Source organism: Lepisma saccharinum, chromosome 16 (assembly GCF_977018435.1).
Source record: "Lepisma saccharinum chromosome 16, izLepSacc3.1, whole genome shotgun sequence".
In the NCBI taxonomy this organism is placed as follows: Eukaryota; Metazoa; Arthropoda; class Insecta; order Zygentoma; family Lepismatidae; genus Lepisma; species Lepisma saccharinum.
Genome location: NC_139244.1, coordinates 59109470 through 59121721, shown reverse-complemented (window position 1 = coordinate 59121721; position 12252 = coordinate 59109470). Strand labels below are relative to the sequence as shown.

The window sequence follows — 12252 nt, the reverse complement described above, 5'->3', positions numbered from 1 at the left end:
AGGTGGCTACAAAAACGTGAGTGTGAACCAAACCCTTCATCAACAGATCTACCTGATCCAAACCATGAATCGATACCAGAAGGACAGCTGGAGGATGCAGAGGGAAGAGATAACCAAAACCAACCATATACAGACGCTGGGCACACACCAATCAGAAGATCGAATAGACTTAGGAGACCTCCTGATAGATACGGTGAGACCAGCACTTAAAACAAAAAAAAAAAAGAGACTCCAGGAGGAGATGATAGACGCATGATAAGAGGAAGAAGAAGAATTTGTATTCTATAGCATGTTATTGATTGGTTGTAGTAGTAACCGTGTGTAAGATGTACCAACTACGATACAAGAGACATAAATATATGACTGAGCGGGAAAGGCGAGTGGATCACCCATCATTTCTTGGATCACGGCGGGTCCGAGTAGAGAGGAAGAGACTTGACAAAACTTATCTTGCATATCTTTCGAATGATCCAGTCTGGGTGCAGACCCCGAAGGTTAATTCGCCCAAGCATGTACCAGGAATGGTATTGTCTAGAGTTGGCAACAGCCTAATATATAAAGTGCAGTTGTTCGACGGATCGACACGAACGGTACACGTCAGGTGGCTACAAAAACGTGAGTGTGAACCAAACCCTTCATCAACAGATCTACCTGATCCAAACCATGAATCGATACCAGAAGGACAGCTGGAGGATGCAGAGGGAAGAGATAACCAAAACCAACCATATACAGACGCTGGGCACACACCAATCAGAAGATCGAATAGACTTAGGAGACCTCCTGATAGATACGGTGAGACCAGCACTTAAAACAAAAAAAAAAAGAGACTCCAGGAGGAGATGATAGACGCATGATAAGAGGAAGAAGAAGAATTTGTATTCTATAGCATGTTATTGATTGGTTGTAGTAGTAACCGTGTGTAAGATGTACGTGAATGGCTTCCAGGCATTAAAGTTACGTTGTTAATTTGAACCTACGTATTTTGTATGTCTTGTATATGTATAGATAAGAAACCACACACACACAACAAGGCTTACAGACAGGATAACGTTAAAAACTTACAACCTTCTTACTGACACAGAGGAGCTGCTCCGGCTAACCGAGACAGGTTTCGGACGTCGCGGAGAGTCCCTGGTACTTGACGATGTTTACGCGGACTTTGTAAGGCCACACGGGAGGATGGAGTTCATAGCAACAAACGAATGGCCCCGATGCCACCAATTAGTACGGCACTCATACATAACGACAAGTATGTGTTGCACAGATCAACACCAGAAGAAGCAAGCTTGCAACACTTGAAACAATCAATTACTGCAAAGAGCAACACACTGACATAATTCTTATGCAAGAACCATACACACACCACTCAACGTTCACACAATTCAGGACCGCAATCAAACCATGGCAGCAATAATTAACCTAAACAGAAATCTAACAATCACCAAAATAACACAATTTTGTGACACACACATAAATTGCGCTCAAATATCTTCCGAGCATGGTTCTTGGATCCTAATAAATAGTTATCTATAAACTAATTGGAATACGCCCTGCCACGGTACCAGAAATTTACCACCACTTGTTTAGCGTCTGGCAACAGGAATGGACACAAGCTACGCAAGGAAGGAGACTTCACAGCTTCCTTCCAAACATAAAAGAATGATTTTCGATGGACCATTTCCATCCCACGAGAGGTCTCATACATTTCCTAACGGGACACTGATAAATGCCTGAAATGTACAACCGAGACGGACACACCGGAACATAAAGCCTTCTTTTGCCACACATCGAACAAACAAATCGAAGATTTAAGACAAAAGCTACCAAACTTCAACACGTACCAGTTAATAAGAAATCCCGAGCACTTTACGTTACTAAACGACTTAACAAACCTGGTGTCGAAAGAGGAACATTCCCTCTTCAAATCTGGCATCACTCACCTCCCCATTCAACCCCTACCTCCGGAATGTAATATACCCCCCAGAAGATCACAAAGAATCCACCTTCGACAAACTCAACAACAGGACATCCCTCCTTAGGACTAAGATCACCAAGAGGATAATGAAGCAGAACCTAGCACAGGAACATCAAGAAGGACACACTAATACACAAGACAGTGATACGCCAAAACGAAAAAAAGGTTACGCCTTCCCGGAGAAAGGTAAATGATAACACTGCAAGGATTCGACCCAGGAACCAACCAAATTTAACCCCGATTTTTCTTTTTTGTTTCTTTCTTAAACTGTAATCTTACACCCCCTTCTTTATTCTCGTTACTAAACCCTCTGCAAACTTCTCTCACTGATTCTTGACAATTCTCCATATTTCCTCTACTGAACGTACTAAAGTACCCGATACTTCCCAGGAAATTCCTCCCTACCTCTTTCCTTCCTGATGATATCCCGGGTACCAACTGTCGTACCGATGTTCATCCCAGCCCGACCAAGTCTTGCTGGTCTCCCGCAAGTCTCCTTGCATCAAGCACCACTCGTTCTTCCATATCCCTTCCTAGTATTAATACTTACATCTCAAAGCCAATAATACTCTCACTATCTCAAACATAACATACTAGAACATAGACCCTGCTTAACATTCATAGAATCGTGTTAATGTCTATTCCTCATCTCATCCATCAACACTAATGCACACGACACACAATAAAACTTATCCTAAGAAAACATTACCCACCCAATTACACACTTATGTAATTTCGTATCTGTGATCATAAATAATATTAATGTTAAACACTAACACTTATTTACTTCCTACTATTTCTAACCTTTATCTTAATCTTCTTACCTTGTAGAATGATGTAAAACCAACTTTGTTCAGGAAAACCGAACAAATTTGGTTCTTCACACTGGGGCATTCTTGCCAATGTCACAGTGTATTATTGTAATAAAAAAAAGCAAAATAAAGGATGAATCAAAGAAAAGCGGGGGAATCCGTAAAAAAATTGCGGAACTGATGCCCTGGGTTAATTTTCAGGTACCAGGGCATAAGCGCATACCTTCGAAAGTAGGTTGACTACTTTTATCCGTATACATAAAATAATAATAGTTCTATGTAACCATATCTTGTATACTGTTTAGGAAAATAAAATTCTTTGTTGTTCTCCTAACATTCATTACTATCTGCTCTTGCCACCAACATCTTGGTCTCCTCTTTGGCCTTACTCCCACTCCTTGTTAAGAATTTTATACCAGAATGGTTTGGAAAAAAAGTGCATCTCTATTTTCTACAGTTCTAATATATTATATACATCAAAACAGAAGTGAAAATATATTTACCTTTCCATCCCAACCCAGAGGAAGGTTCTTAGGGTTGTATGGAATATCAGCATCCTCTTCTTCGTCTGACTCTGATGCACTGATTTCCGCATCAGAATCATCTCTCTCCCCCTCAGTGCGAGCCTGCTTCCTCTGGACATTCTCTTTTGTGGCATTACGTTGCTCAGACAGAAGCTCTGCCAATCTGGAACATAGAGAACATATCTCCATGGAGTGTCAATGTATACACACTGCGAACCCACTGCTACAAGTAATATCTAAGTGACTTATATTGATTCTGATGCAATTTGCAAGATTCATTTTACAAAATTTTGATTTAAATTGTGCATTTAAGCACAGTGGGCCCTCAATTATGTGTGTGTAGTTCAACAACTATAATTACTATTGGATTAAAAAATATAGATACTAGAGTTTGGACTCCAATTAAAAATTACACAGTAGACATACATAAAAGCGAGTTACATCAAAATTTAGCTTATTCAATTCTGAGTTAATCTATGTAAACCAAATTTTTCGATCATGCCTTCTATTTTTTATCATCATGAGAACAAATAAAGTGTCACTTTCTTCGAGTTTTGAAAATGATTGCTCTCTTTAAAATTCTATAAATAAAAAATGTGTGGTTTGATTGTGATGAAATTTCAGTACAGTGTAGGCACAAAGGTTTTAATCACAATTCTCAATTTTCAGATTTTTTAAATTTGTCAAAAAAATGTTCTTATCAATTTTGCAAAACAACTATTCTTATTACTGATGTTTGTTTTAAGCTCTTTGCACCTGTTTTTAAAATCCATTATCATTGTCAATTCACATTGCAAAACAGATTTTATACAGATTTTTATTCAATGGAGTAAAGATGCATGTGGGACATGACAAATATGAAATTTTGAATTTATTTACTGACTGACCCTTTTCAAAGTCTGAATATCTTGCAAATATCCAAATCTTTGATCAAAAAAGGAATAATGAAAAACTAATTAATTCCTTTTAAAAAATTCAGTTTTCTTATTCTTCTTCCATTAACACTAATTATTGGAAGGCACAATGTATAAATTATACCTCCGTTAAAAGAAAACAAAACCCATTTCATCTCTCTATGACAATTAGTTCTCGAGCTACTTTTTTTTTGGACTTCGCAGTAAGTTTGTATGAGAATACAGGTGCACGAGGCTCTGTCCGCTAAAAGTTCAAAGCAATGATTGTGTAGGGAAGGCAAAAAAACAAAAAAGGAATGTGACTTACTTGTACAGTTGGGACTCCAGAGAAGCTATTTCCTTCTGCTTCTCTGCCTCCTTTCCTCTTCCCACTTTGCCAGGCTTGTTCTTAGCAAACAAGGAAGGGTCAAGGGCCTTTTTACCTTTGGTAGTAAACAACCTCTGTGCTCGCTCTTCAAGTGTGCTGGAAGAAAATAACAGTACTCAAATTATATTGGAATTGTAACCAAGTTTTTGTTAAGGACAATAATTGCACTAATCAGGGGAAGACATTAATCCATACTACAATGCTAGAGTACTTGCAAGCAAAATAGTTTGAAAACTGAAAAAAAAAAACTTTTCCCAGTTTCTCACAACTCTCTCAACATTCATTTAGTGTTATTCCCATGAAAGAGTATTGTGGTTCTTTCAAATAAAAAAGACTGCAAGTTTTGACCACCTGACATTCCTTCATAGCATAGCTTTGATGAAAAGTACATTATTTTCAATATATGCACTTCTGATCGCTTCTTCATAGGCCTGTAACTTTCTTATCTCATAATACAGAAAAAACAATTTAACCTTTAATGTATGTCTGTATATCGCATAGAGATTTTTAAATCTATCCTATAAAACTAAAATATGTATGCAATTATGTCATAAAAATTGAAAAATATGTCATAAAAATTGAAAAATATGTAATAAAAATTTAAAAATATGTTAGAAAAAAGCAGTCAAGCAAAAATATGCACAACAGTACTTTCGAATTTCTCATTATAAGGGAAGTCAGTATCTTCCAGGGAAGATCAATTAGGGTAGGGGTGGGGTAGGAAATGAACTCAGAATCCCTTTAATCGAAGAATGTAGTGGAAAAATACTCAAAATATTGTGTGGTTCACTGCAATTATCATTTATTATTATGTCACGTGTACACCTTTGTGGAAACTGTGTGGTGGATCCGACTCCCGTCACTACTTCCGCAGAGACGTGTTTCTGTTCGCCTGCTTCAGAGATAGCTCGGACAGAGTATACACACAGATATGTGCATGGCTCAATAGACAAGTGATCTTGAAACTCCCGTACTTGATTGCTGATAGAGTAGGGGCTGCAAAGTACCAAATGTTATTTTTACTTTTGAAGCGAAAAAAAAAGATAAAGAAATAAGAACAATTGAAACTTGTTTACGGTGATTCTCGTGCCTACACAACAATGACAGAGAATATTTTTTTCTCAATAAAGTTCACACTGCTATCAATTGTCGGCAGGATAAAAAATGGTGGAGGTCTTATTGTTCTGTACTAGTTGGTACTGCTTTTAACTTCTTTGTCTGTAATATACTTATCCTGCCCTCGAAAATGTAAACTCTCCATTGTGCTAATGGTGTGAAGAATAAATTATAAAATAACTGATTATATGCAAGACATTTAGGAAATTAAACAGAAATATGTCTTATTAGGAGAAAATTGAAGAAATATGTTGTAAAAATGCAGTCTTTTTCGGCTGATTTTCATCAGGTACATAAAGATCTCACCCCAGTATTTGATCCAATGCCAAATAAGAAATATGTTTTAACATAAAGTCCCGGGCCCTACTTATGGTACTGATTGCCTGATTTGAAATGGTTAGAGGCACATATTTTTGGTAAATAAAAAAGCAAAATTTCGGTACAAAAACAGTGTCAATTTCGGGTTCAAAAGCAGTAAATAAAATGAAATTTCGCTGTTAAAGTGGTATATAAAATGACATTTTGGTTTTAAAAATGTGAATATAATCCCAAATTTGATTTAAAAACTGCACTATTACACAAAATAAACATATCCCTTTTAATAGCAGATTAAATCATTACCAGAACATTAAGTTTATTCCTGTATAAAGGGGTCCATTTTTGCATCTCAAATATTTACAGCAGAATTAATCAATCTTCCGTGAATTGCATAACTCACAGCATACTTCAGACAGTGTTGCGTCGGTATATAAACAGCAAATTTCATGCTTAAGAGTCTATTTCGCATTTTGCAGTTCATTTCGCATCATTTTGTGACAAAACAGGGTAGGAAAATGCACCTAACACCTTTTTACAAACATGAAAAATTAACATTACAATGTGTTATTTCACATTTCATGTTTTCGTCAAAAACGAAATATGCATGCCTCTAGAAATGGTATGCATCTATACAAAACCTGAGCAATTACATAAAATGGACTTTGCAATGCTGATGAACTGAAAAATCAACCCTGTATTGGCATCTAAGAAATCAAGGTCAGCTGAACAAGCTCTTTTATCCTGAACTTGCAAACTCTTGCTTTTCTTCTTTTTTTTTTTATTGTATCTTTATGCTGACAATATGTCCCGCACCGTGGCTGTGCAGACCAAGATGTCAGGGTTTGGGCTCAGGCTATGGGATGTATGTTGGTTCGAGTCTCCTTGGGAAGCATAACAACTTTTCTCCTGAGATTTCCGCCAGTGTATGATGCCACCCACCAGCGTGAAAAAAATCGTGAGTTACAAATGAGTAACGCAACCCAGTCATGAAAACCTACAACAACTGGCGGTTCATCATGCTGACCACACGTCACCCTGTAACTGGTTGGATGATTGTCCACCTCTGCTGAGGCATGTGGGAGTGAGGCCAGCAGTCAATGGGTAGGTCTTGGCCCTCATGGGCTGTTATGTTATGCTGACAATATGAAAGGAAAAAAACACAAACTATATTGTGATGAATAGCGAGTGAAATTAAATCTTCTACAAAAGATATTGTACCCTTGGTTACAAAAATGTTTTTTCTCCTGCTGTCTTCAAGATACATATGTAGGGAAAAAAAGGTTTAAACAAATCAAATGCTGTTTAGTAAAGTCTGGTGATGTATAATATTATTTGTGACAAATGAAAAAGATAAAACTTTGTTTTTGTTTGTGCATCTGCCTTTCTTTCTCTCTCTTTTTCTCAAGCCACGATTTCACACTGTCTCCTTTCTCTCCAAGTTCACAAAAAAATGTGGAATTTAAACTAAGATATATCTCTGAACATTTGTGCTGACACTTGTACTACTGAAAAATTCTAAAAATGAGAGACTTTATATTGCCTCTGTAAATTAGGAAATAACTTTAAATTAAAAATTATCCACCTTTCGATTTGCCCATGTCAAACACACTAAAAATACTATCTTATTAGAGAGCTGTACAAAAAAATATACATAATATAACATCTACTTACCCACCACATTTTAAACCCAATGCCATTAAAGCAGATTTCAGTCGATCTAACCCAAGGGATGCCAATTCTTCCCATGAAGAAAATGCTGATAAATCCAAGTGAGCTCCGACGTGGGTCAAAGCACTCCCTGCTTCTTTCTGCAAATGTACAGGATAATGGATTGTAAATAAATTAAGAAATATAGAAAGAAGACAAATGCTACAGTGTGACACATGAACAGTTTTTATTATTATTATTATGAGGTATATTACCATTTTTTATATTTATTTATTTATTAACGTCTTGTTTTAAATGGTGGAGTTAAGGCCGTACAAAGCTTTTTCTTTCACTCAACCATATACGTACATTAAATTATATATTATTATATTAAACACAAAGTACATTAAGTCATTTCAAATATGTCCACATACACCCCCCCCCAGACACACACATTATCCTCATACATACAAGTCTTAACATGCTGAATATAGCACAAAAAATGCAAAATATATGATATACAAAATACGAAATATAAAATCCAAAATTTAAAATTGTATTTAAGTAATTACAGGTATTTTTTAAGAATTCATTCACTTGCATATGCCTTTCAGTCTGCTTGACAGGGGATGATCTAACGAGTACTCTGAAGAGAGTGGCGAACACGTCTGCTGAAGGAAGGGATGGAGCTTGCTGTTCTAGTGCTTTTTGGAAACTGATTCCACAGCCATACAGCTGATATGGAGAAAGAGTTGGAGAAGAAGTTTGATTTGTGTACAGGGATAGAGAGATGAGGAGCTATGTCATCTGGTGTCGCGATCATGAATTTTGTGAAGAAACTGGAAGCACGAGAAGAGATAGGAAGGTGACTTAAAGTCACCATGGTGACACTCTTGTTGAGGAACAGAGTGTGATACCATTGTATATAAATACATAATCATGCCTTTGAAAACCAAGTTGAAAGATAATACCTACAACCCCACGAAGTACAAAGCTCCAACATTCCGTCATCTACCTGACCCTTGCATTGCCTTGTCACATCTTTGTGATGCCATTAACCCAGACAACTGCCAGGTCAAGCCCTGTTATAAGTATGTGGTATACAGGTGAATAAATGTTTGATATATTTTTGTATCTTAGATTTCAGATTAATTCATGCAGCAATATCTATTTGTACACAGTTCACAATAATTTAAAAACTGAGAAAAACAAAACTTGAAGTTATAAACTTGAAACAGTCCAATTAAAAATAATAAAGCCAAAAACCCACATAATTCTGGTTCCTTCCAAAACTAGGGTTGGTCTAGAACTACACTTGCACTCCATAAGCAAAGGATGTTGTCCTAAAAACAAGTCGTCCACAATGAGAAATGTAAGATATTTTTTAAAATGATATATATGAAATCAGTCATTAAAAAATATATTTCTCATACCCTAGGAATGTGAGGAACTTAATAGTTAATAAAGAGGAAAAGTCATCCTTTCACCTTCAGTATTTTGAGCATGTACTTGTAACTTGCACTGGCCTGGCCACTGAAAAAAAATGTTTGTTATGAGTAAGGAACGGATTTTAAGGTTAAAACATATAGCTGTTAGGAATTGTAGCTTTCCTGGCGATGTGATTCGAACAAGTGTTCTTGTTTGAATATAGCTGTTTTCATAGCGCTTCTTTGAAATATGTGTTTTAGTACATGAAATCAAGTAAAATGAAAACACTTCATTGCACCTTTTTGTGAGATGAGCACATTTATCCCCCTTTTACCTCCTTCCTCTTCTGTCATGTTTTGTTAAAAAATTAGACAGAAAAATAAATGATGTTCACTCTTCTTGAGCAGCTAAATAAAATCCTAGTCTCATTTTGTACAGCAAAATGAGAGCTATAAAATGGTATAATACGTATAATCATTGCAGCCCCAATAGTTCCCAAAATAATGTAGAAAAACCCGCGAGAGAAAACACAAACTTCAACAAAACCTATTCGGCAGAACCACAGGTCTCTATGTGGTCCGTGCACTTTATATATAGAAGGTACAGAAAAAGAGAGCATTGAATAATGACATTTTATCAGCACCTTTTTAAAAACATTTTCAGAGCATTTTTTTTCCTTCCCCAACCATAATTTTGCACCTTAAAATCGTCTCCCTAGTTATGAGCATTCGAACACTGAGTGTTGAGATTATGGACACTACCTACTAACCTGGTGTGTGGGCATTTCGTATCAAATAACCTCTTTTAGATGGCCTGTTTTCTACAAGAACTTACGGAAAACTCTGCTTGTAATGATTAAACCCTTTCAACATATTTCACATATCTTTGTAAAAGAACAAACTAAAATGCACTGTAACTTAGTAAATAAAGAGACATGTTGTAAAATATGTTGAAACATTGAAAGATGTAGTCACTACAGGTACAAGGGTTTTTTTTTGTTACAAAGAATGCCATTGTGGACCATCTGCAAAAAATTTAAGTAGTTGGTTGCTAAACTGTTGAGGCCTTTTGCTCCAACTACAATACACTGAAATCCTTGTGGCTCACTTTATTTACAGAAGAAAAAATATGATAATACAGGTTGGTCCATAAATATGGAAACATCTGTCTAAAGCAGTGGTTCTCAGCCTTTTCAGTCCGGGACCCACCTTAAAGGATATTACACTTCATGGAGCCCAAAAGAATGGGCACCAGCAGAATTACTTGCAGGGGTGTGCACTCAGTTTATAATCATATTTTTGCTAACATCGAGTACTTTACGAAACCCTCTTTTATGCTTGCTTAAAGAAATTACACATACCTCATTCTAGAAAAGAAATGTACAGTTTACGTACAACACAGGTTGAATTTAAATTGTTAAAACAAAATGTAAGTAATTTAAATTTAATAGGTTCTAAAGAGACAGTAAATAAATTTTCGAGTCCGAGTTCGTGACCCACCAAATGCTCCTTTGGGACCAAGAAGTGGTCATGCCCGATAGGTAGGGGCATGCATATTTCGTTTTTGACGAAAAAACACATTGTAGTGTTAATTTTTCATGTTTTTGAAAGGTGTGAGATGCATTTTGTGACCATGTTTTGTCACGAAATAATGCGAAATGAACTGCAAAAAGCGAAATTAACTCTGAAACACGAAATTCAGGGTTTATTCACCGATGCGACACCTTCGGAGGTCTGAATTATCCTGAGAGTTATGCAATTCCTGGAAAATTGTTTAATTCTGCTGTTAATATTGGAGAAGCGAAAATGGACTCCTTTACACAGAAATAAACTTAATACTCTGATAACTACATAAATGTGCTATTAGAAGTGAAATGTTAATTCTGTGGAATAAGTGTAGTTTTCAAATCAAATTTAGGATTATATTCACAATTTTAAAACCAAAATGTATTTTTATATACCACTTTTCATCCAATTTTTCACCGCTATAACACCGATATTTTATTTTATTTACAGCTTTTGCACCCGAAATTAACTGTTTTTATACCGAAATTTTGCTTTCTTATTTACCAAAAATATGTGCCTCTACCGATAAGTTGAGAAATGATGGTCTAAAGCATTTACAGATGGTGAAACAGGAATAGAACAGGTCCAAACATAATACAGGGAAGGAGGGACACTGGATAAGGTTTGTAACAAAATCAATCATATTAACGTGTTTCTCTTGAAATTGTAACCCATTTTCACGTATCACATGCCCACCCACCTTCTTATTTAAAATACTGAAGTTGAATCCAAGATGCCAAGGGTCCCAGGTTCAAATCCCACTCGGGCTTGGTTGTTTGTTAATGTCCATTCATCAATTTCATCACTCATCCCCATCTTTGCAAATTAGCCGAGAGGCACAAAATGCAAAGTAAAATAAACTAAATCAATCACTCAATTGAATCCAAGATGGCTGCTTGGATTCATACCTTATCTTGTGTCCCTCTTCCCTGTATCATGTATGGGTCTGTTTTATTCTTGTTTCACAGTCTGTAAATGTTTTAGATGGGTGTTGCCATACTTATGTACCACCCTGTATACTTGAATGATCCGAAGTTTGAATGATATGTTCAGTTCAGTGTGAATTTTTGCTTGCAATACCATCATCTATTTCTATTTTTGTTATTTACTGCTGCTCTTAAAAGTAGTTAAGGTTACTAAACAAATCCCTTGATTTTGTTTATTAATCATTATCATTCCAGAAACATAACTGTTTGAGGATAATCAAACATCATCTTCAGTATTCAAATCTAAGATTTCGAACTCATGTTTGGGGAATAAAAGACACGGTTGATAATAAATAAATGTAAGTGAGTTGCCAATTTTTTTCACAAAACTTGCTTGTAGAAATTTACTAATTCCAATGGCTTCTGCCATTATTCGCTTGTGAACTCGTTGCTTCGCTGCTGGGCTGGCTTCCGGTTGCAAAATAGCCAGTGCTCTAAACAAACAGAAACAATATTTCCTCTCACATCTTGACAACCAAGGTATATATGACAACCAGTGTGAGTGAAATTCGCATTACATTGGCAGATCAATCAAAACCATCAATGAGCATGTAAAACAGCATTTATCGGATGCAAAAAAATTCAACCAACTACTGGACT

At 36.1% G+C, this 12252-nt stretch overlaps 1 protein-coding gene across 1 annotated transcript in view; it reads right to left on the bottom strand.

Annotated features, from left to right (window-relative positions):
* Positions 1-12252, bottom strand: part of noi (splicing factor 3a subunit 3 noi) — a 51171-nt gene that overhangs the window by 23730 nt on the left and 15189 nt on the right. The window contains exons 7-9 of the mRNA XM_083137446.1: positions 7698-7834; positions 4533-4688; positions 3291-3474 (exon numbers count right to left, since the gene is read on the bottom strand). Coding sequence (XP_082993572.1) covers positions 3291-3474; positions 4533-4688; positions 7698-7834 — 477 coding nt within the window. The remainder of the gene's footprint in view (positions 1-3290; positions 3475-4532; positions 4689-7697; positions 7835-12252) is intronic.